The following is a 26,729-nucleotide window of genomic DNA, read 5'->3' on the forward strand; positions in this document are numbered from 1 at the left end:
GAGACACTGACAGCCACAGGCACAGCTGCCATAGACTGGTTACATAACCTGGTCTGCAGCCTCTGCTAGGCTCCCAGGATGGCTGACAGTAGACCTCAGACTCACACACACTAGCAGAGTCATGCTTACACACATGCATGCCTGCACGTACTGTCTTACCCTTTGCAGATGGCACCGGTATTAAAGCCTGACCCATGGCAGTCGACTCTATGTATGCATCTATCCTAATGATTTAAAGGCTGTTTGGGCTGTTTGGCCACACGCCAGCTTAGCTGAGAAAGCCTCCCTCCTCTCTCTGCTGCAATAATGCTTTTTAAACACAGACAGGCCACCCTTGTGTCCCTGATCTCTCCTACTCCTCCCCATCTATACTTCACACCACCTCTTTCCCTTCATCTACACTCCCCCCGCAAAAGTATTGGAACAGTGAGGCCAATCCCTGTATGTTTCCTGTAGACTGAAAACATTTGAGTTTGGCATTAAAAACTGAGTATGAGACAAAAAAAAAATCAGCATCTCAGCTTTTATTTCCAGATATTTACATCTGGATCTGATATACAGATCAGACAGCACCATTTGTCTGGACCCGCCCATTTTTCTTGTGAACTAAAGTATTGGAACATGTGACTGATAGGTGCATTTTGTTGAAGAAGACTTCATGAACAAAAATACAGAGACTTCACTAGAAGATGCAAACCACTAATTAGCAAGAAGAACAGGAAGGCCAGGCTGGAATTTGCTAAGAAGTACAGAGACAAGCCTCAGGAGTTCTGGGATCAAGTTTTATGGACTGATGAGACAAAGATGAACCTTTACCAAGGTGATGGAAAGGCTAAAGTCTGGAGAAAGAAATGATCTCCTCATGATCCCAAACAGGTGATGTCATGGCTTGGGCTTGCATGGCTTCTTCTGGGATGGGCTCATAAATGTTCACTGATGATGTCACGCATAATGGCAGCAGTACAATGAACTCAGAAGTCTACAGAAACATTTTATCTGTCGATTTAAAGAAAGATGCAACCAAACTGATTGGGAGATCCTTCATTGACCCAGCAAGATAATGACCTAAAACACACTGCAGAAACTACAAAAGAGTTCATCAGGGGCAGGAAGTGGAAGATTTTAGACCAGCCTAGTCAATCTCCAGACTTAAACCCTATAAAGCATTTTACCTGCTAAACAGGAGACTGAAGGGAGCAACCCCCCAAAACATACAACAACAACTGAAAGAGGCTGCAGTGAAAGCCTGGAAAAGCATCACAAAAGAAGACTGCAAAGGTTTAGTGATTCAATGTGTCAAAGGCTTGATGCAGTTATTATGACTTAGTCACTTTAATCTGTTTTAAGTTTATCTGTTCCAATACTTTCGCTCACAAGAAAAATGAGTGGGTTCAGACAAAAGGTGCTATCGTCTCAACTGTGTAACAGATCCAGATGGAAATACTTGGAAATAAAAGCTGAGATGTTGATCTTTTGTCTCATATTGATTTTTTGATGTCAAACCCAAACGTTTTCAGTCTACAGCAAAAGTAAAGGGACTGTTCCAATACTTTTGGAGGGGTTTGTATCGTACTGTTGCCCTTGTTGCTCTAATTTTTTATTTCACACCCTTGTACCTTACAGGACACTTTTAAATACAGTATCTCCATGCATGTCTGCCATTCACTTCTCTCTCCTTTCTCACACTTCGTCACCCATTCTCACTATTTTCCTTTTAAGACTACTCTGATAGAACAAACAGGCGAGCTGACAATTTCTTTGTCATTTTCCACTGATCATCAAAGCATCTGATCACTTTGATTTTGACTTTAAAATTGCATACAGAGTGCAAAACACTCCTCTTTTTTATATACACCAAATATAAAATAAACTTATTAGCATAAATCTATTAAATTGCATACTCCTGTTTAATCTTTAACAGCCTCATTTGAGACTGATATTTCAAAAAACTGAAGCATGACACACTTCCTTGTTACACATGGTTCGAATTTCTATAAGAGAATTCTGTTTAACTGAAACAAAGCAAGTACTGTGACTTTAATACAAAGGACTCTGTGACCTAGATATTACTACAACTTTACTGATGGGGAGATGGATTAAGTTTATCTGGGAGAAAATATTCCAGGCCATTCCTGTGGGAATGCAACTGTGGTTTTAAACATGATGTAAAGCAGGGGTTGTCAAAGTTTTTTGTGGCCAAGGACTCCAATAGCTCTCATTAACTATATGCTATATTATGCAAAACATATTTTGGTAGGACAAAAAACAAAACAAAACAACAACAAAAAAACACACACACACACACACACACACACACAAGCAAACCGTAAAGCATCTACACAATTGCAATCACCATTACCTCTGTATACCTCTCACAACACCCTATTACAGGGATCAGGACATTCAAGCCAGACATATAATGCTGGCTCCTTGTGGGTTTATCAGTGCTATCTGAAAAGCTGTTGACACAGTCAAATGTTTGGGCATGTGCCTAATCAGGACAATAGGTTAAGCCATATGAGTATATGTAATGACAGCCTCGATCTTAGATTCATTACCTGTAGTACTGACACAAGGTGTAAGACCAAAATTCTTAATGGCCAAAACACATCATCTGTTGAGGATGGATGATTGATAGGATGGGTACAGAGATGCACAGAACAGAAAATAATAATACAGTTGGTGTTTCCACAAAAGGCTGAGCCACAGTCACAGTGGCCACTATTTTATATATATATATATATATATATATATATATATATATATATATATATATATATATATATATATATATAGTGTGTGCAATTAGATGATTAATTGCTGCTGAGTGGAAAGAAAAATGAGGTCAGATAAAAACTCCCAGAATATTATTTATTTATTATTGATTTCCAGGTAGAGGTGAGAGGCTTCTTCAGCAGGCACGTAGCTACCTGCGAAACACAATCCCTCAGGTGACGTCATGGCCACAAGCTCAACGTTACAGTGTGTGTGTGTGTGTGTGTGTGTGTGTGTGTGTGTGTGTGTGTGTGTGTGTGTGTATCAATATATATATATATATATATATATATATATATATATATATATATATATATATATATATATCTATATATATATATATATATATATATATATATATATATATATATATATATATATATATATATATATATATATATATATATATATATATATATATATATTTATATATATATATTCTCGTGTGTGTGCGTCTATGGACCACCTTGTCTTGCCAGGCTGTACGTTATTTTTTTTTGTCCCTGCTGTGATCCGCACGCTGTCCCTGTAAATACCGCGGTGTAGGATCACTACAGTCATCAATGAAAGAACCTCGTGTGCTCCATCTCCCCGCAGCCATTCATAACCACCTGGCTCATTCATAGTTTCTGGAAACCGATTCAACAAATCAGTCAAGTCTTCTGTTTTGTCATCAGTGTCTCTAAAAATAAAAGGCACGACATGCACCATATTCACCGTACCGCTGTCTTTCACAAAACGATGTTATAAAAGGACAGGTACCAGGCTGCATCCCAAATGATGCACTGATAAGTCTGGCGTATTGTGCCAAGCCCATCCTGCTGCACTACAACACAGAATCATAAGGCGAGCCATGAATAAATAAATAAATAAATAACGATAAAAAAAAGTAGCAGAAGTCTAAAAGTGGGAAATTTTAAAAATAACACCACCCTTCCATTGTAACATCTCTTTCTAAAATAATCATTTTATACGTTTGAAATAAAATAGGCTCCTGCATTATTACGATGATATTACAGAGATGCAAGAGGTGATTAAAACATTATGAACAAAATACAGCTGGTAATGAATCTGTGGAGAAAAAAAAGGGGGGGGGGGGGTGTTACTGGCTTTGTGCAGACTGCTTTGTGCACAGTCAGAATCGCAAGAAAAGCATGTGACCGAGTATTCCTGCAGGAGGGGTCCCTACCTTCCGACGGTTCCGGAATTGACCCACATGCCACTTTGCTGGTGGTTTAGCCGGTCACTGAAACCGGACAACGACGCACGGAGAACGAAGATGCGATCGCAATTGTCCCGTTGTTTGCCAAAGAGCACATATAACTGCAGACAGGACCTCTGCCCTATCACATCCTCTTCTTAGGCTACTTCCCGTCGCTGCCTCCTTAATCCAGCGCCTCACAGAACTCAACAAGAACCAACTCGCCGCTGCTGCAGCCCTAATATAACACTGAGTAATCTTTACGCTGACACTTTCGAGGATGAAATCTTATCATAACTGTCTGAAAGATTCTTCGGGTCTAAGCCACCCCCTTTCTGTTGTTTCCCCGGCTGATTTCATCAGAGGCACGCCTCCACGGCTGCACGTCACGACACAAGTCTTCCAACTTCTCCTGTGCTGCGTTCATGCTCCATAGGAAATGTGACGTTTTCACTACGGCGCTGTGAGGATTTATGCACACTACTCGATACCCCGTCGCTTGACATATTTGGGAAAAGACTTGAGAATATGGGAGACATCAGCAATAACTAAAAGTGCTACATCTGGGCTGTCCATTGATTAAAACTTAAAATTTAGGCGATTTGCATTTTCTCTTATATTTTCTGTTTGCCGCGCTATGTGGTTTCTGTAAATAAGAACAGTTATCTGAGAGCTCCGTGATAAACATTACCATGCAACAGTGGCTGAAGAATTTAAACGAACTAGCATTATTATTTTAATACTATAATAACCTAAGTCTCGGAGCTGCACTTAAGTTCTCCTCGGCGATTACAGCACATCGGCCAATCATATCCTGCATAAATAATCATGTCCCCGCCCAGAAACAGTGCTCTTTTCATCCTATTAACTCAAAGCACCCCCACAAAGCGTGCTACTTTTAACTGATAGAGCGCTTGCACCCTGCAGTCACTATCTTATTATCTTCCAGAAAGGAGGACAGGGCATATTTAAAAAAAATATATTCAAACTAATGAAATGAAATGTACTATAAACACAACTGGCTATCTGATTTAACTAATTTTCTCCTTTAACCCTTGCAAATAAGTTACGCTCTGTCCAGGTAAATTATGCAATTGTGTTGTTATTACTCACGGCAATGGAGAGAAATTCTCTTCTAAGGTTATTCTGGGTTTTCAGGCATAGCAACTACCACGTAGCAACTGTAGGCTATTGCTTCTAAAGCCACTGCAGAAGCACAGAAAGAGGAGACCATGGATTGGACCGAGGAAAATGCATACCTTTTGCTATTATATTTTCCAAGATCTCAATGTCTGAGAATTTATTTATGGAATGCTGAGCTTTAACAGAGCTGAAAAGGGCTGCACTGTCGCCAAGAGGTGAAATACCCAGAGTCTTCTTCCAGCAAAACTATATTCACTTGAAACTTTAGTATCTTTGCTTTCAAGACAGGAACTTTTTATGAGTCCGTCTGCCACACATTATACTCACGATGAGAGGTGAATGTGGAATTTCTATTGGATTGTCTATTCTATTCTATTGTCTTTCATTTCATTTGCAGTGTTTGACCATGAGAGGATCCTGGACAGTCAATCTACCAACTTTGTCTCAAAGCTGCGAAAGACTGAAGACAGACATCTACTGGCAGAGTTTGGTACTGTTATCTCTGAAACAAAGGAGGCAATTGCTCTTATGGTTACATCAAGTCAGTGCTGTCACTCAAAGCCACTTCAGCAGCGGCTTACATCTTATATACAGCTCCTACTCCGGATCAGCTGTGGGATTCACACCATATGGCCAGACTGAGTTAAATGAAGCTTTTTAAAGAAAAGAACAGTTTATTACTGAAGCTTTGTGCAGCAGTTACTGCATACTAAATTTTAACAAAAAGTTTGTTTCATGTACATTCTCGCACAACATGCACATAGCACCAACACCAAAAAGACACAAGTAGTAAGATTGTATATTTTATATCTATTTTTCCAATGTTGTCTTGAAGCCCTGAGAAAATACTGCCCCCTGACCTGGCTGGCATGGCCACAATGAAACAGCATGAAAGATGGGCTGGAATGCTGTTGGAGAAAGCAGGGGTTCAACACCACTCGGACAGAGAGGGCTTAGAAATGTGGAGAAGCAGCACCCCACCACCACCCCCCCCCCCCCCCCCTGTTTTTTGGGGGATTTTTTTTGGAGAGGTGCACTTGTGAGAGAACTCTTAAGCAGCACAGTCTGAGGTGATGTCTGGCCCCATTCAGCTACAGTAGTACAAAAAGGAGTGCGTTTTGTTAACGAGCTTCATGGCTCTTTTATTAACTGTGTGGGAAGTCTACTCCCATAGCTTTTACACTTTGGTGAGATTAAAGTTGGGAGAATGGGTTGAGATCATTCTTTGGCACGACTACTTCAGCAAGAGGTGTCTTGCTGCTTGGACAAATGCTCAGTTTTGTCTGCAGTGTATTTAGCGTTCCTCTGGTTTTACTGAAGCACTGACATGTTTCAATTCATTTATTTAGATATAATTAATGTTGTTTAAGTTTTCGAATCAATAGGCTGCAAACATGCACATTCTGTATATCAAGATATGATTTTTCTTCCTAGTACTTCCATCTTGAAAATGTGCCCTTGTCGTTCATCATGCATTCAGTTTGTGTGCAGATGGATCCATTTCAGATATTTATTCATTATAAAGAAATTCACTGTGGCCGAAGAGCATTTTTGGTCGTATATTCTTTCCCTCATCTCGTCCCCTCCTGTCCACTCCTTCGCTGACCTCATTCTCACCCTCACTGCTCACTCATAGATCCAACAGGCCTGCTCACCCCCTGCCCCAGCACTGTACTGGAGCTGTTCTAAAGCTGTCAAAACACCCAGCTTCTCACACTCCCTGTGTCCACACAGAGTTCACTTTAAACGCACACCCTCCGAAGCTCTAACAAACACACACACTCTCAACAAAAAAACAGTGTAGATGCAGCCTATTCTCTGACACAAGTAGGTCAGAGCTGCAGTGGGTCTTGCAAACAGTCCACCATCACCCTGGAACTGATAACGATATCAAAGATTAAATTCTACCTTAAGTCCGGACTTACACACAAACACGCACACGCACACACACATACACACACGCCTGCAAACATTACATTATCTTGTGTGTCTGGCAGGGTGATTTTTGTCATATAATTTAGTTTCACAGGGGGGATAAGAAAAACAAATGTAATATTTGCATCTCTGGAAAGAAAATTCAAAAATGAAAGGTCAAAGGTGAAAGTGGAGTAACTTGGAAGTGAGTGAAATGAGCTTGTGGGAAACTGGCATTCCTACATGATCAATGGTGGGAAAATGCTGAAAAAAATACTCATAAGTTCAGATATGTCAGTCTCTTTTTCATTCCCACTGTCAAGCTCTGTCTCTCTTTTTTCCTCTCTCCCTTGCACATATAACACAGACACACACACACACATGCACGCATGCACACAGTGGCGTGGAGAAGCGGCTGAGTGTTGCCAGAGCCGGCACCCTGGCATGAAATCGCGTGTGTTTTGTAACAGCCGGCCTATTTGGCGATGGGCGATGGCACAGTGTGAGTTTACGTGAAAAACATTTAACGCTAGATAAGGCCTGAGAGAAAGTATAAAATGAGGCAGACGGGCAAGAGCGCAAAAGAGGAAGTGAGAGAGAGCGAGAGGCTGAGGGTATTGTTTACTTGCTAAGTTATCAGCAGTATGCCTTATCTTGAGTCAGCTTGAAAATTACGCGTGACCAGTGGTTGTTGCTTTATTACATCCTAATGAAGACAAGTGACAAGTGCACTGCTTGTGACTGAAAAAGAAAAAACTTACAAGAAGGCTGCGATTGACTGCTCAAAATATATTATGGACTATTAAATGTTTAATTTAAAAAAAACAAAAAAACACTCAGTGTCTGGAATAGCCATATAGATTAATGAGTTATGATTGGGGGGGTGCGAGCTGTTAAACTGCAGTTCAAGTTCCACATGTACTGTAAGAGGTAAAACTTCCTGTTGACATACTTGTCTGCAGCTTTTATTCCCCCAGTGTCATAACATGCAGACTGTCAGCTTGTTGAGTCTGAATGCTTGGCTGCAGATAAATGTTCAATGACTTTAATACAGATATATTTCCAGGTCAACTTTGTGCTGCTGATGCTGATGGGCCATGATGGTGGAATATGTCGGGAATGTGAAGAGTCTTGAGGTCATGGCCAAAGGCTGGGAAAAGGAAAGAGGAGGAGGGCAGCGCCGCTGAGGGTTTATTGTGGGGAGAGAGGGGAAGGTCTCTTTGTTTAACTGCCTGCTGTCTGCCTGAGAATAAACAGACCTCTGATTATGATATTAATGCCAAATTAAATGTTTCGCAGTGTGGTGCTTGGCTTTCCCAATGAAGTGCCTGGAGTGAATAAGAACACGGTGGTGCATATTCCTCACTGTCCTCAACTAGCAGCCAAAACGACCCAGTTAGAGTTATGCAGCATCTAGCACGCCCAACCACAGCCACCATTAACACAGCTCACCACAGCCACCAGCAGCTCATATTCATATCCAGTTACCCAACTCTCCCTGTGGATACAGTGTCTTTGGCATGTCCTCAAGCACCTAGTGCTTAGTTCTAAGTAAAAAACACTTTAGTGGCAAATTCCAGTGATTCCATGGGCTTTATTTGTGCAGGATTTTTTTGTTTGTTTGTTTTAAAATCCTTTCCTGTAAGCCTGTTTTATCCAAAATCACAGGCTGAGACAAAGCAGCGGTGAGGGATAGACAAGGTGGGCATACAGAAGAGTTAAAGTGGATGCTTTAAATTCTTGAGTGGCACAAATGTTCTGCGATAAAGACAGCCTGAGCGTCTGCCCTAGAAGTTATGTACTGCCTGAATTCTGACTTCAGGGGATTGAGGTTGCACAGGCACGCCTTCTTGTGCTCGAGAGCATGCAGTAACAGATAAACATATACATGTGTACCCCAAAAAGCTGACTTTTACTTCAATTCAGCTTCACAGGAGTACGTGCAGAGACAGATAAACGGGCTCTCCAAATCTCTAAAAAGACAATCTTGGGATCATATATGAACACAAACAAATGCACATGCACATTCTCAGCTGGACAGAGACGCACAGGTCAACAGAGGTGCCTCTTAAGCTGTGGCTGTCAAGTGCCAGGGGTAATCTTATTAAGGCTCTCTTCAGCTGCTGGTCCAAACTCTTAAAGGGATAGTTCACTTTGCTGGAAAATTAGCAGTATTTCTAACCTAAACATGTCTCTACAACCTGGAGATTCTCGCTTTTGCAGAGACAGACAGTTTTCTATTTGAGCGCAGTTAACAGGCTCTCTCACAAAACCTGAGCAAAGGTTGACCCATAAGGAGGCCTAATTACTAGATTATGATAAATAGAGCATATATTATGCTCTGATAAATTAAAAGACCAATTTAGTTACCATGGAAAGTAAGGGCTAAGCCAATTAGGGTCTTTAGGATTCATTGGCTGTGCAGGTATCAGGATATTACACAAGTGGAGATGAGTTAGGTGCTTAGGTCAGGTGGCCAGCAGGAAATGATTTCAAACTGGGGTGTGAGAATCAGGTTAAGGAATGACACAGAGTCAGATACGGAAATGGGGATGGAGACAGGGAGGGAAGTAGGACCAGAGCTGGAGTAAGTTCAGAAGCTGAGGGCAGAATTTAGAATTTAGATTTAGATTAAAAGAACAAATGCCACACATTAAACAGGTTTGGTGGTGTGAGCATAACACTTCTGTTGGTGTATTTGCCTAAAGAGATTCTTGTTTTACAATTCCTTTTTTTTTTCCACCCGAGTAGCTGCTGAACACTAGTGTGAAATTACAAGTCCAAGATAGGCTTTTTTTTTTTCCTTTTATCAAATGGAGTGGGACTAAAGTCTGGTATTTACTGAGTACGTAACTGTGGTTGACCATGGCTGCCTTGTTGATAGTCACTGCAGTAACAACATTATTTGGACCATATATTGGCAGGAAAAGAGAAAATGCTACCAAACAGCAGAAATGAACGATACATTGCAAAATGAAATTTGTTGTGAAAGCATTTAGTGTTTCGCAATATTTTTAGGGAAAATATTTAGTATATGTCAACCTCAACTGACCCTGCTATAATGCTCTGTGAGTGAAGGTTGTTACAGCTACACAGCACCTTTAAGAGTGTTATTGACCAGCACTTTACAGCAGATCAAAGGATGGAGTTTTACCCACAACACATGCATTCCATAAGTGGGCCTTGCCATTTTCCTGCCACCTGTGGTGAAGTTAGTAGCATTAGTGACGTATCTGAGCCATATTTAAGAGTAAACTTTAAACTGGAGTTGAGATCATACAAGTAACAGGAAAAGAGTGCGGGGGGGGTGCTACATGATAAGAAAGAAGAAAAAAATTTCTTTTTTTAATCTCATACATGAACAAAACAGGAAAGTTCCAAACTGCTAGGTTTAAGAATTTAAAAAAAATTAACATCAAATTAAATGTTTCAAAGTTCGGTGGGACAATAGGGCCAAGAAGGGGCAGGGGCAAAGGAAATGCTAAAGTTGTGAGGAGAGAGATGTATTTGGCTTGAGCACAGGTCAGTCAGTATTCTCAAAACAGCCTGATCAAACAGAGAACGAAGCCAAGACAAACACCTCTGGACTTCAGTCTGGCACAGAAAAGCAGAACTGCAGCCCCGCCGGGATTACACCGCACAAAGCCGGTACACCAGCCCCGCTCACACTGCAAAGTACTGTGTATCAGAGATTCTTAAATCACAATTATAGTCATGAATTATAATTGGCTTGTGACCACCACAGTTAAGGAAATTCTACCTATGATACCCCATACCACAGGTCGAATGTGTCAGATAATGAATTTTCATTGTTTTCTTTTAATAACTGAAATTGTAGCAGTTGCTATGTTTAGCATTTAATGTATTAAATAGTAAAACATATAAATATGTGTGTTCTCATATCAAAACCGAAGGATCCTTGTCAAATATTTTATAAGTGTGTGTTAATGTAAAATGCTGATGTTTGATATGTTATACATTTTCACCCTCACTTCCATTTTTCCTGCAATATTCAAATTGCTACCAGGCTATACCATTATCCATCTGCCTCTATTTGAAAGACACTTGCTTACATAAAGAAGCAGACAAGATAACAGAAGGGAGGGGAAGAACATAAGTGTAAACAGCAAAAATCAGAGGGATACTCAGAAACAGACTGATAACCACATTACAGAATACCATGGCATAACAGGAAGGCCCTTTGTTGTGTTTACTTTGTTACTTTGTGTTTACTTTGTTACTTGCACGTTGTTTGTCTATTTGTGCGGCTTTGTTGAGTTCCTCACATTGTATTAGACTTGGAAAAAAAACCAAACAAACCAGTTGTTTGGTGAAACCCTTGCATCTCACAGATAAAGCATTTATCTTGACAGTAAAGCATTTTTTTTTTTTAATTTTAATTCAATGGGATTTGAGTGGGTTTTATGATCCTAAGTGGTCAAAGCATTTTCTCAGGCAGTGCAGGAGACATGTAATCCTTCAACTGGCCTGAAATCTCAAAACTCATCAAATGGAGAGATATGATTTTCACCTAAAAGCAATGAATCGACTGCATCACAATGAAGGTCATCATGCAATCTCCAAATGTAGGAATGTCATTAAACAAGGGAGCAAATGTGTGCACACAAACAAAGCTGAAACACAGTGTACAGTAGGCATCCCAAAATAGTGATGGAAAAATCTATATTAGTGTTTTTTTTTGTTTTGCTGGGGTTTTTTTTCTGTTTGTTTATTTTTTTTTATTTCCACACTGCTGTGCCATGGCCTGGTGATAGAACCAGCACGCAATAATCGCCACGCACTGTGACCACATGTCATTAATTTGCTAAGCTGCAGCCACACAAGTTTTAATCACTTGATTAAGGGCATGGGGTTAGGTACTTTTGGATGCTGCACTACTTCTGATACCAGCTAATCCCGACCACTCGTGGACACAGGTCATTTCAAATAGATGAATGTTTAGCTGAAGTACAATGAGATTCTCTCTAAACATATATGCACTGTATACTTGATTATCATCCCAGGAAGAAAGTAATACACAGCTGACCAGAAAACCATAATGGGGCTTAACAAGACTCAGGAAGTCAATATTTCTGCATTACCTGGCTTCTGTTATTGTTGAGCACATTGCTATTAAGTATCATAGGCCATTAAGTTGGAATGATGATAATAAAATGATTAAATATTTATGCTAACTCTGGTGATGTATTCCAATGGGAGAAAGAGACAGAAACAAAGAGAGAGCATTCATTTCCAGTCAGTGCAACAATTTCCAAACTGTCTGCTTTAAGATGACCGCAGAGGATAAACCAGATTTTACCATCCTAACCTTAAATTGTATTTTTCGATCTGCTGTATCTGATGCTTATTATCTTGTGGGTAAAAAAAAAAAAAAAATGAAAGAAAAAAACCTACATGACTCTGTGTTTCACTGTGTTTTCCCCTCAATAGATTTCAATTAAGGAAAAGGTCCCTGCAAATGCAATAACTAAAAATAGAACATGGCCTAAAATGTCTAGCCACACCACATAATATGTGGTGAGTCAATTTCAGATTTTCATGAGGAAACCAATCACAGAGACCACAGTCCTGCAGACACCGAGTTTGCTACGATCAGTTATCATATCTGTTTAATCCATTCTGGTGTGCGTGCTGGACTGTGTGAGAAAGAGAGACGGAGGGAGAGCCGGGAGAGCGTCAGTCAGTCGTGCTGCATCATTCTGAGACAGCAAAAAATTGGGCATCCCTCGAATAAATGACACGTGGTGGGCGATCTCGGGATGAGAGTGTGTACGTGTCAAAACAGACGTGCAAGGAGACGCCTTCAATTGAGCCAACCGCATAAAGCATGAGCAAAATTATAGATTAAAATCCTGTGGTTTCCCGGGTGCCCTGGCCAAGACTGAAACTGGTCCGACCCAGATTAGCAGGAACGGCACCCTTGGGTGTTCCCTTCTCTGAAAATCTGCCTTCGGCTTCTTACTAGGCGAGACAAATACTGTATGCATGTGTCAGTTTGTTTATGTCTATACAGTGTGGTTTGGAAATGTGGGGTTTGGGAGTTCAAAAGCTTCACTGTGTGAGTCATTGTGTCTATATTTGTGCATTTTGAGTTTGGCTGCATTAAAAGATTTTTGGATGTATCCCTGTGATGGGAGCACTGCTAGACTGACTAAAGTGTCCTCTTTAAAACAAGCAGTGAGTCGAAGGCAGTGTCTACGAAACTTCAGGGAAACTCTTCTTCTTTACATCACTTGTTGTCACCCAAGGAGGGCCTCTGGCACCGTAGGTGATAATTGGGTGTTTTTTTTTTTTTCCATTCATAGTTAATGAAAGCCAAATTGCTGTTATGAATGGATAGACAGACAGGAAAGATATGAAAACAAACAGGAAGATAAGGAGACAGAGAACCAAGGCTCACAGGCGTTGAAAATGAAAGACACTGTGTGAGCAACGCAAACCAGATTTATGGAGCTGCTCGAGCCCATTCAGACATGGGAGGTGCTGCAGGGAATACTTGGAGGCAGCCACACCCATCCAACTCCACAAATGGCTACAATACAGATATATACACACAACTACCAATATACACTGATAGCCAAGAGACAACCACTTGTGATATATATCTTTTACTGCAGAACACACACACACATACGCAAAATCTTGTTGGCATTTTATCAGTCATATGACTTTGGAGCCAGTTCACCAAAAGTGATCGGCTTTCTGACACAAATGAGAGGAGCAGATGCTAAAGAAAGACTTCCAGGGGTCAAATTGCACACAGTATTGCACACGTACAAAAATATGCATGCATAATCATAGACAGTTGGACAGGAAGATGTAGCTGTCGCAGTGATAGAGCTGTAATACCATGATACATAGAATTGCAACACAAGCATGAACATAAATAGAGATGCAGTAGAGCCAGGCCACCAAATGGTGCCACTTGGTCTCTGGAGTATAACGGGCCATCCTTTCCTGGATGCACATGCAGACACACACGCACCCAAGTTTCCACACAACAAAATAGAAACAGTACAACAGGTCACAAGGAGTAAGAGATATGATAAAATAGAGAGATTAAAGAGAGCATTGTTGACTATAGCATGGGTTAAGGAGTGTAAATCTATATAACAAGCTGTGTGTTTGCATATTGGTAATCCTAGAGCCACTGATAATTCAAGGCTATTTTAAGTCCACCAACCATTTTTTTTTCTCTTCAGCTGTAATTCTAAATAGGTGACCCTGACCTGTCTCAGATGGCTGATGATCTGTCATTGCGGAGCCACACAATGCAGTGCTGGGCAGAGTTTTCTGCAGGTGATGGTGTACAGCAATGTCAGACACTGAATCCGAGGCACATATAATCAGACAAGACACAAAACTGTGTAGTTTTGTTAGTTTATTATTATGATCTAAAATCACTGACCACTGCAACCATACCAACGAATGAAACAACTTTTTGCTGCATAAAACCTTTGTAATAGAAAACCTTCATCGTATTCTGTCAACAGTGATGTTGTGTAATATGTATCCCTATCAGAGCAGCGATCCCGCATCTCTAGACACAACCCCTGTCAGCCCCTGGCCTCAGTCCAGCCTGGAGCTATCTGAGCCAGCCACAAATGGACGAAGTCACCCTCTTTGAATTCAACTGGCTCTCTTATCGCCTGTCGCATGGTTGTGTTGTCCTGTCCTCCCCCTGGTCTGTCCTTGCTGATGATACAACGCCTTCTTATCCAAATCTCTCACTGCAAAAACATATTCCCTCACACACAAGCTCTCTGGCCTTGTAAAGGTGTGTTTTACTTCCTGCATGCATGATATATTGTAGACATGTACTTTTATGTACAAAAATTGCTTTGTGATTACTTTTACTGGCTCCCCGCAGTTCAGAAGAGCAGCTGGAGTTTGTAAAGACAATCAGACCAACTCACACTCAAAGTACAGTGAAAACAGGGAGTGCTAGGGACACAGTACAGCTGATTATCATAAGACATAAAAGATGTTCAACATGTGGAAACAGATCATTTCTAAAGGAGTATTTTGTTTGTGTTTTTATTATTATTTTTCAGAGTAAGAAGAGCCTTTCTTCACCCCTGAATAGATTATCTTGTTAGCAGTTTCTTTTTTTTTTTTTTTTAATTCTAATGAAATCCTTCCTTTACCATCTTCTGGGTTCAAACAGAGAAGAGTGAATAGGACAGATTTGATGATGTTTATAATAACATGTAACAGGGCTCCCTTACAATCTCTCTTTCTCACTCCCTCAGTCAGCTTTGCTCTAATTTCCTCCGCAGCCGAAACCCCTCCGTGTCCCTCTTCTTCAAGATCGGCTCTCCTTTCCCCTCCCTCATTCGACTCTCTCCAGCTCAATTTCTCATATATTCATTTCACACAATCTGCTTCTCTTCTCTTCTCTCAGCACACAAGGCCTATGTTCTTCCTTCAAGCGTTCTCACTGCGTTCTGCTCTTTCATACACATTCTTTGCTCACTGACACCCCGTTTAAAAAAACAACAACAACCAGAGAAGCAGCCAATAAGAACTAAACTGTACAACTGGCATCACCAGCACAATCCCTTCTCTTACACCCCCCCCCCCCCCCCCCCCCCCCCCCCCCCCCCCCCCCCCCCCATCCCACCACCACCACCACCATGTTTTCTCTATCCAAAACTTACTAAAAAGGACAAACATCATGTGGTGCTGCAAAAAGAAGACAGTGTAGCAGGATGACTGAGTCTCTGTTATATTTTCTCCCTTCTGTGTAAATGCCTGTGTCAGCTTCCACAAATGTACATATATGTGCATCACTTTATTACCAAATTTCATCTTGTACATGTAACACATGCACGCATCTCACAGTTGCCAGTCATTCAAATTCTATTGAGGGGAGGTGCAGGCTTGAGGCAGTCTATCTATGTGTTTTGTTTCTGTGTATCAGCGCGTGCGTGCATGTGATCGTGCATGTGTGTCATATTGCCCAGCTCACACAAAGACACTTCTTCTTATACGATTCCCAGCTGTGTGGACTTGGCGCACTGGTCGGCCATCCCAGCAGCCAAGAATGTTTAGTGCACAACTCTACTGGAAAGCCCCAGTTACCCACACACACACACACACACACACACACACACACGCATGCACACACATATTCCCAGCTTCTACGGAGACAACCTACTCCTCTGAGCAGGGGCAGACACAGGGAAGGGCCTCACCCCAAAAGGGAGAGCGGTTCAAATTCCACAGCTGAGAGAAAAACAGAGCAGTGAGGGAAAAGTGGAGGAACTAATGTCAACTTTGTCACACAATCCCCACACTCACCATATTTTCACTGCTCTTCTGACGTGGATGATAAAGGGTGGGTGTTTCAGTTGTCAGAAATACTCATTTTCTTCCCATGCTTTGGCCAGTAACGGTAGCTACCACTGTTTGGCTCTGTAGACACTGAGTAACTCCATTCTTCAGCTAGTCTTTCAAGCTTGACTTGACGTATCCAGGCTGCAGGTGGTTAAGATATGCAATTCTGTATTTAACCAACCTAAGCAAACTAGCAATTGCTTGGAACATCGCCATATGGCAGAAGAAACTGAGATTAGAGTAGACACAGCTAAACAAAATGATCCATGCAGCTTTTTTTTTTAAATTCCCACAAAAAAAGTGGGAAGAGTGTGAGTTATGAGTGTGTAGTTATGCTGGCACGAGTGGATATTGATTGCGTAATGTACAGTAGGCTACAGTATTCACCTTAAGATATCCATAAAAAGTAATTTATATTAGAAATTGATTGTATAGCCTATATCATTATAATTTAGAAGGAGAAAGAAACAGCATAACAGACTGAAAACTATCCCTTCTGGTGAAGTCCCATAACTTTTATCAGTGCTGTGCAAAATTTTTATTTTGGTGGAATTAAAGGGATCCACCCCATGTTGCTTTTATCCATTTTGATTTGAGACTGGTCTAAAAAGATTAAGTAAAGCTTCAATTAGTTTGCAAATAGCACCCGCCAAATGCTTGTCCAGTACACCTCCTCTAAGATAACTTATGTAATCTCCCAAAAAGCTTTTGGAGAAGTTCAAAAAGGAGGCTATTCTAGTTCAGTCTGAGATATGTCGATAAGCGCAAAACACCGAACGGCCCAAACTAACTGAACCGTTATGCAACCCCTTGCTGTCTGTCCACATGTGGTCTGCACTGCGAAGTGCTCTGTAGCGAGCATACAGATTAAATGGCATGGTAATACGCATAGTATGTGCAACAATCCCCGTAAACTCCTACCTTTGAAATGCTTCTATAATCAGTTCAGGTCTCTTTCCCCTCGGCGTCCACTTTAAGTTCACACCTCTCCTCTGCTCTTTTCCGTTCGGTTTATTCTGGGCAGCTCTCGTCTCTCGCTTCTCCCCATTAAACTGCAAGGCACAAACAAATGCGATCACTTCAGAGCATTCCTCTGGATGACAACATCTGATCATAACTCACAAGCTTCAACACTCGCTCCTTCGGTTCAGCCCGGACTTGAAATTCCTCAAATTATCGGCTTCGTTTCTTGTTTGGTAAAGATCTGCCAGAGCTGACAGAAGAAAAATACTCCCGACTGTTGTAGCCGAGAGACGCCAGGAGGAATGTAATTACACGGAGACTGCTGCATATTGCAAAACCTGCAGACATGCTCTTGTTTGCAGACCCCTGCTATTGTGCTCTGGGATCTGTCTGGGTAGCTGTGAGCCTGTGGTCCTGATGCGAGTTTTTCCACGTCCCTTTGTTGTTTCTGTCACACCTACAAGGAGGGAACACATGGAGGAGGGGAACCTTGCCTCGACTTTCTTTTGTCTGACTGTTTTTACACATCAGAATCTTGGCTGAACCAGTCTATTTTATTTTTTTCCCCTCAAATATCAGACTTTACGTCACAGGCGTACGAGGGTCTCTGGCATACATTTCATCTTCATCGCATCTGTCCAATTTTATTTAATCTAATCTATTATGATTCCTATTAGTTCTTTCGTAAATGCGCCTTTAAGAAAACAGCACGTCCCTATGTAAAAGTCCGTTTTCCCTTTATTCAATCGCACCCTCACTTTTATCTTAGTCCCCCATCTCACCAAATTCCTCTCCTGAAGTTTGGTCCTCGCTGGGGAGTAGGCTGTCGGCGCTGTCTCCCTCTCTCTCCTATCCTCCCCTTTCCTTCCCGCTTTGTCTCTCCCAAGCGGTGGCAGAACCCAGTTGTGCTTCACTCAAAACCATCCTGCACGGACAGCACGCCAGCGTTTATCAACGAGCGCTGGGACGACTGCATCACCGCTTGTCACAAGCGCCACACCCATCCATTCATAAAGCAGAGCGAGTGCCAGCCTACGAGCCAGACTGCTCGCAGGGTGAAGAGGTAGTAAAACATCCACCCTCTTCTTAAGGGGGGAAAAATGGCTACGTTTAGAGGAGCCATGCCTTATATCTCTGTGTCTCATGTACTGAATAGTGAGTTTGTAGCCATGCTTTCTTTATCGTTTTGATCAACCGTGACAGCGTGGCTTGCATAGATTTCACCTTGTGATTATGAGTTTTGGAGTGATGTGTGTGTCTTATCATTTTCAGTCTCGGAAAAAAAATGTCAACACAACAAGCATCTGGGTGCTTTAATTCATATCTTCATAGTTATGTTCATGGACTGCGACCACTCACAAAGTGCTGCTTTTGTATTGTGGTATAATTCTTAATCTAACACGGAAACTACTAAAAAGTCAATTAAATCTCATTTTTAAACATTTCATAACATGGAAAAAAAACAAGCCCACTTTGGAATTGTACACAAATAAATAAATACTACCAATAAAAACATTGCATCAGTGCATGATGCGGTTCTAAAACTTACAGGTGTGCAGTCTGCATCAAAATGAAGGTGAGGTTCAAAGTTAGATGCTTTGTTTGATCCCTGAACATAGAGTGAAGGGCACTAAAGGGTCCAAGCTCCTCTTCCACTTTACACCCTATCACACAGTCTTTTGAATTTTTAATGCATTTCTAACTCCTCATAGATTATCTTGAAAACATATAAAATATTTCCCATATTGGGTGTTGTAGTTGAAGAGCAAGATGGCCTCTAGTCATGTTTGACAAAGACTTTTTTTTTTTAAAGATACCTTAAACAGAATTACTGCTTAGGTTAGCTGTCCCCTACATTACATAGGCTTTCTGCAGTATGTGCAGATCTACAGGATGACTTGTACTTTAGACTATATTCAGTTATTACAGGAACAAAGCTAACGGGGGGAACCTGTGCATGTATGTATCACAAAGACTTCTAGCATGTCTTAGAAAAAGGATTCAAATTAGGTTGTTTAGTTTATTATTTTGAACTGTTGGTTGAATTGGCATCGAGGAACCATAATATGCTTTTCTTTGAATGCCGCCTTAAAAATATGAGTGAGTTACTGAATTGAAAACAAACAATAAACAGGACAGTTGGGCAGTTGAAGTCTCATAGATTGAATACAGATTCTCTTTGCTCAGTCAGCCACACAGCTGACTTCAACATATCCACCTGAACCAGTCTGTTTGTGGAAGGTTACATAACATTATACAATTCACAATAAGGACTCGACTCAAACTGTGTTTCCACCTTTGTTTGTATTCTTTTCCCTACCTACCCAGCTTTGAAACTATTTGGGTGGATAATAAGGTGCTGCAGAGCACTATTGTGAAGTCCTGTATAGCCACCTTTTGGGAGCCTATCCCAGCTGTTCGGTTTGTTTCATTAGTGTTATTAGTATTAGAATTATTGTATGAGGTATTTGCCAGGTGCAAGAGCTAAAAAGTTAAGAATAAATATTCCAATAGAAAACCAAACACAGTAAAGGCAGCAGACTCTCAATGAACATCCAGGTCTCAGTGAACACGTGCACCAAATAATTCTTCATTCCAGCTGTACTGACAAATGTGACCGTTAAAACACACATAAATTAAATACCCTTCCTGTATATCTTTATTTTTAGCTTAGTTAAGTGTGTACAGTATTATTTTAGGTGCTCTACATTTTTTTCCATGAAATATAGTTGGTCAACCCATTTGTTTTTCCACACCTAATTTTAGTTTTTAGTTTACCAATAATACAAGCCAGCAGTCTTCTAGGAACAAACCACTTCTTCAACAGCCATGAAGGCAGGAGGTGAGATAAACTAAACATGTCACTTGGGTCCCTTTGTGTAACCTTGAGGATTCAGGATTTTTATTTTCACTTTGTTTAAATACCATTATGTGAAATGCTTAAATTGGGAGCTTTTATTACAGTCTTTATAAAAGTATAATGAAAATGAATAAAAAGTTGTGCAAAAGGAAAAGAAAAATTTTTAGCATTCCCACCTTGTAACTATTACAATTTCATCAACTTAAATAAAATTTGGAAATATTACATGTTTATAAACAGATAAGTTTGTGTGTAAAGTAATGCACAATATGACACAAGAAGAAAAATAACTATCACTTTAATTTAGTCTTCAGCATAACCTTGTTTGTTTGAGCTGTATTTCACCACCAGCTTTCATCAGCATTTCTATAAGAAAGGGACTTTTCTGTGCATGCGCACATCTTGGCAAAATCATAAATGTCAGGAAACTGAGAGAGTGTGAGAGCCCCCTGTCTCTCACAGATTCCCTAAAACTCCTGCTCAGACAGGCATCTGAGCTGCTATTGTCCTATGAAGGGAAAAAAGGAACTTGCCCAGACTTGCTCCTACCTCAGCATGCATGCAAGTCCTAAGCAACCATCCTCGAGCTGAGGCCAGCAGATGCTCACATATGTGCAGATGGGTGGTGTCATATCATGCTGTCGCCACGACATGGATACACTTCGGAAAAACCACTACTGTGAATTGTAATACAGACAAACACACACACACACACACACTTTTCACTCCAGTGTTTGTACCTGACCATTTTCAGAGAAATGTTTGACCTCTGAATCATTCAAGCATAAACAGGCACCTAACTCAAGGGATGAATCAGTGTTGTGTCTACTCATAACAGACAACTGAGCAGGGCACCAATTTTAAATTGTATCTTTAGCCTCTTTGTTACTAGCAGCCTGTGGCAAAAACACAATTTGATGGGGAAAAAAGTATTTTTGCACTAACAAGGTGATTCCCACAGTATATGAGCAGTGCTGGAAAGTGATGTCTTTAAGAACATGGCCGAATTACAAAAGAACTGGACTAAAAATTAATGGTAACAAATCTTATGGACTGATGAAATCAAATTTAAAATTTTTGGTTCAAATAATTTTTAGTATGACAAACACACACACTCATATATATATATACATATATATATATATACAGTGAAAGGACCCCTCCAGTGCAGTGATAGGATATGGGTACACATACAGGAGTGCATTGGTGAGCTGCCATCTCCTGTACACAGATGACATCAATCTATACATGAGACATCAGCAAGACATTGACTCACTGATTATTTGGATTGGATAAGTGTGACTGAATGGTGGTAAAGACAGACACTCTGTGCCAGAAGCCACAGAGGGTCTGATAGCACAGAGGATCTGATCATCTCAACACAAGAACAGGTTGTAAGCTCCAGATCCGTGGAGGCAGGAGCCTACCAGAGCCAACAGGTCCCACATTCCGCGCAGTGCCCCAGTACATAGTAGCAGGTAGCAGGACATAAGATTCAAACTGGGGCAATGCAAGAGCTATGCCACATATGGATTAGAAGTCCCCAACTCCCAGTGAAAGATAATGCCACAGGTGGTCAAGAAGAACTAGATTAAGTTCCTGTGGGACTTCAGTTCCAGATAGATGAGCAGCTGCAGGCCAACCAACCAGACATACTGTACCATTGGCTGAAGGTACAAGGGGAGATCAAAGTTTTTCAAAGTGGCCCCAATGGTAACAGGGCCATTAGGACTGCTAAGCCCCAAACTGAAAGAGTGGCTCCAGCAGTTTATCAGAGATCTACTATATCCAGAAGAGTGCAGTACTAGGAACAGCTAAGATATTACACAGAATCATCAAACTCCCAGGCCTCTTGCACACATACTGTACCACCCCAGGCTGCTAAAACGTCTGTTTTTGTAGAGGTTGTCACACTCGCTGATAACCAGTTAATCAAGTGCATTTGATAAGCAGCTCCTGGCTGCTACCCACACTCTTAATTCCTATGAAAGCAGTAAGGATGTATTTTGTTTTTCACACATTGCTTCTGCATTTTGTCTTTTTTTTAAATGAATAAAGAAACAGTGTAATTTGTCATGTGTTGTTCAACTAATTTTAAAATCTGGTAAAGACCAGATTACTTTGTATTATGTTGTGATACATAAAACCTTACACATGGATACATACATGTATATAAGGCATGCTGAAGGACTGTATGTGTATTGAATTTATTAACTTCTCTGCTTTTATTAGGGAAATTTTCCTCCTCTTTTCATAATGGTGTAGACATGTCTACGAACCCTTTATCTCAAAGTATCTTGTGCAGCACTTTTGAATTGCCAGTGGCCTCTGCAATAGCACTATTTATGCAACTACATGGGCACAATAGGGGCATAATAGGGGATCCTCATGGTTCACCTCTCACTCTGTCTGTCTCTTTCCTAAATGGGAAAACTGCTGAACCCAGAGGTCTGAAAGTCCCATGTCAGCTATATTCTACAAACAAATGCAATTTGCCTATGTGTTGCACCCCCCCCCCTCACCAATACATAAAAATATGCCCAAACAAAAAAAAAAATACACAACTAGCTACACATTCAAAAAAAAAGTTCATCTTTGTCCTGCTCGGATCAGGTACACTCAGCAGCTCTGTACCTTCACTGTAGCACATCAGGAACCACAATGGCCTTTGACACCAGACAGCACACTGACAGCTAACTTTAGGTGCTGACAGACCACAATGGGCCTCTCTTTGCCCCAGAGCCTCCGCTTTTTTCAGCCTGATCTCTCAGACAAAGCAGTGTTACAGAAGTACCAATTGAGCTTGAACAATTGCTCACAAAAGGGGCACTGACTTGGTGTTTCAAGCACTCTTGCTAAATATACCGCAGTCTGGACCCCGTGTCGTGATAGCAAATTAGGACTGTTTGCAGCCATTCACAGAAAAGATATTACAATGTGACTATGTGCTGCAATTATTGATTCATACTAATACAATATTTGATTTCAGGAGATTTCAGAAGAGACGTACTGTTTAAATTCCAAATTATTACGGGATTATTTTTATTATCTTCTGAGTCAAAAAGATGTTTTATATGGACAGCACCTCCCTCCCCTGCTTGGACATCAGGGGAGGGGAGTGGGGGGGGTATTAAATGTAGTGCTGTGTATTTTTTATATTATACTATTGTATTAACACTATTTATATTTATATTCACAAGCAAACATAATTTCATCTTTTTCTTTTGTCTACAAATCCAAATTTGTACACAAAAGACAAGAAAATTTGACAGAAATGTTGGTGATTCAGTCATAAAATTCTCTTGATTTCTGGTCACTAGAGTCCCATATATTACTATTTATATGCTAAACTTTTGTATCTGACCAGGCAGTTTAAAGAATTATCCCATCAAAATTGTGAATATTTTACTTTCCCTCTTTTTAAATTTTTGTTGTGGGCCTTGCACATATGCACACTGAGCTTTGCAACCCCCCCGTCACTGGACTCTTTTAAGAAACTCACCTGTTCAACAAGGTCTTCAACCTCCAGCCTTTTTGTTTATTTTTACTCTTTTCAAAAGTGCCCTTGGGTTCTTCGAAAGGTGCTATATAAATATACGTTATTATTATAATTGTTATTATTATTATTCACCATGCTGTACTTATGTCATCTGTTTAGAAACCTAAAAAAAGCTGGTATTTGTGTAATTCTTCATGATGACCGATGGGACGGGGTCACTTTGCCAGTGAGGACAAAGATGAGAGTGGCAATGGCATAACTCCTACTGTGCGTTCTTTGCACCTTCTCTCCATGCATCCCTCCACCTCCATCAAGGAGCAGCATTCAGTCTGGGGTCAGTACTCGTCCAGGTTTGGGCACCTGGCCTCTTTGGCCAGAACTCCAGGCTGCCTGTGTCCCTTCAGAGCATCACTCAGGTGCTATGAATAGACGCAGGCATATGCTCACTGCTGTCAGCTGGGCACTGGCACGTGTAGCTCATGCAACGCAATGCTCCAGACTGGCGTCACTGCACCGGCACTACATTCAGGTCACCATGGAAACAGGGATGAGCACAGTTACCCCTGCCCTGACATTCATTGGCTGCATTTTACAGACAAACCGTGATCTTGTTTTCTCTCTCGTTCTCTTTCTGCCATTTTTTTTTCTTTTTTTTACTTTCTTTACCCCTCCCTTTATTTGTTTACTTATGACACTCAAAAGGGAACTAAAGTTTTGAGATTCCACCAGAGGGTTTTATCTTCATGAGTTATTAACATCTTAGTGATTTTTGTTCTCATGGTTCTAAATAAAAATTAGGAGTACAGGAAAGTATGGAGTAATGACAGTCATCTATTTTGTTTCCTCTTCAGCATATGGTGTGAAGGTGACCATCTTAGTGGAAGGGTGTGTGGGTAACTGCATTTTTCACTAAGGGACTACTGTTTTCTCAGGACAAAGCAGATTGCAGTGTTTGTACTTCTGCTCCATTTGCCACTTTGTGTTTACTCATATATCATTTACTATGTCCTGGGTGGAAGGCAGAAGGCCAGCTTGGTAGTAGGGGCAGGTATTACTGAGAGCAGAAGTTACTGAGAAGCTGTATCCTCTGTTTGAAATATTTTTTATTCTATATGTATGAAACTGGTGCCTGCTTTCAGACGTTGAGTCAGTTCATATGTAAACAATAATTGCTCCTCATTTTTCTTCTTCTTTTCAGGCATTGCTGCAGATAAAGTAGAGAACGAGAACTCAACATTACACTTAACAAGAGGTTTCTCTGTTTCTCAGCCTTGCTCTCTCACACATACTGTAAGCAGATTGATACACAATAGTGTAATGCATCTTTATGTTGGTTATGTTGTCACCAAAAGGAAGACTGCAAGTTACAGCGAGATGAAACCAGACATTTAGATTTTAAATTGGTCTGAAATTAACTGTTGGAGGTTTTGAAGATGTGGACATGTGGTACACTGTATGTACATACAACTTGAATATGTTTGCAGCTGTTGTTCCGGTGCATTAACACTGACATACAGAACAGGAAGAGAATGTGTTGCTGGAAACTCGTAAACGTGCTGGGTTGCAATAACCATGAAGAATGTTTTAAAGTTGCAGTACTGGTTTTGGTAAAAGTCTTCATCCTATTTTGATAGACTGAGTACCCTTCATAGGGCTCTCACTGATATACGGTGAAATTCAAAATTTCAACCTTAGAGTGTTATTGGAGAACATAAGACTTCCTTTACTTTTTTGACATTTTCTCAGTGTTTCATTTTCATGTATAAAATCAAGGTCAATGAAGTTACCATATTTGGTTCTTTGCCCATAAGTGGTAAAAAAATTCCAAGAAGTGCACAATAAAAACATATATATGGTGAAAGGAACATGTATTTTAGAACATTACAACAGATTCATTACAAAATCCCTTTTTAGAACATTACATCATTCACCTTATAACTTTAAACAACATTAGTCCATTTCTTCATGACCACATCCTTCTTAAACTCATTCAGGTGCGGGATGGACATCATTTACAAAGTGTGTGGAAATGACCAAAAATAGTCACTTGCCCTATAAAGGGTTAAAGCTCCCTGAATTAATGTGACCCTTATGAACACATGGCAAATTCACACCAGAGCTAAACAAATGATCCTTGATTGGGTTGGGCTGCGACACAGATACTGTATCGCATGAGCCTGTGTAAGGTAGCACTGGCACTGGCATAAACAAGGACACCATGTAAATCTTAATTTACATATTAAATCACTGGGAATGTAAAATGTTAAAAACCATACCCACAACAGCGGCCTTTTTAAAGTGCTACATGCTTTTATTTGAATCATTTGGGATGGTTTGATTTAGACTATCACTTGATTTGCAGTTAGTGTACTACATAACTGCTGAATGACGCATTTTCATTGTTAGGTTTTCTCCTTAACTTCCAAGTACCCACATGCCCCCAGACAGTTTCATGTTTCCATCACTTCAGATGACATGAGACTGACCTATTTTCATTTCCTTAAATGTAACCATTACTTCCTTAAACCTAGTCCTCATCCTAAACGTAACCTAAATCCAACTTGCACTTTGTTTTGCAAAAGGAAGGCGAGTCCCCACAATGTGACTGTGTAAGCAAATGTGTGTCCTCACAACATGAGCAATACAAATGCCCATTATACATCCAGAGAGACAATGAACACGCATATGAGAGCTGATGGAGATGTTTATGTGTTGTGAATTACGTTAGCGCCCTGAAGATGCCCATTCATCTCTTTCATATTAACCCTATTACCAGTCTCACTGACAGAGCACAATGATAAGGGTTGCCAGGATATTGCTGTTATTATTGCTGCGACTCTATTTTGAGACTCAATAACTCTCTCACCCACACTCCGGTAATGAGAGGAGGGTGAGAGGTGTTTAGGAATTGCAAGTGACCAAATTTTGATCTATTTCATATAGCAAAGGTTTAAAATTGCCCAGCTTTGAAAGTGTGGTTTAGCACGGTACCAGTGTGACTTAGTCTCATTATT

General features: G+C 40.6%; 1 protein-coding gene across 3 annotated transcripts in view; it reads right to left on the bottom strand.

Annotated features, from left to right (window-relative positions):
• The window catches only part of rhobtb4 (Rho related BTB domain containing 4), a 34,565-nt gene extending 16,292 nt beyond the window's left edge, over nt 1–18,273 (bottom strand). Inside the window, exons 1-2 of one of the 3 annotated variants that reach the window (XM_030737170.1) lie at nt 18,139–18,273; nt 17,315–17,445 (exon numbers count right to left, since the gene is read on the bottom strand). Coding sequence is in view for 1 of the 3 variants with exons in the window: in XM_030737169.1 (XP_030593029.1) it covers nt 3,965–3,993 (29 nt within the window). In the remaining 2 variants the exon portion in view is untranslated. Of the gene's footprint in view, nt 1–3,964; nt 3,994–17,314; nt 17,446–17,515; nt 17,768–18,138 lie in introns of those variants that run through there. The other 2 variants (XM_030737171.1, XM_030737169.1) reach the window with 2 other exon arrangements.
• Nucleotides 18,274–26,729: the final 8,456 nt, after the last annotated feature.

This window comes from Archocentrus centrarchus, chromosome 9 (genome assembly GCF_007364275.1).
Source record: "Archocentrus centrarchus isolate MPI-CPG fArcCen1 chromosome 9, fArcCen1, whole genome shotgun sequence".
Classification (NCBI taxonomy): Eukaryota; Metazoa; Chordata; class Actinopteri; order Cichliformes; family Cichlidae; genus Archocentrus; species Archocentrus centrarchus.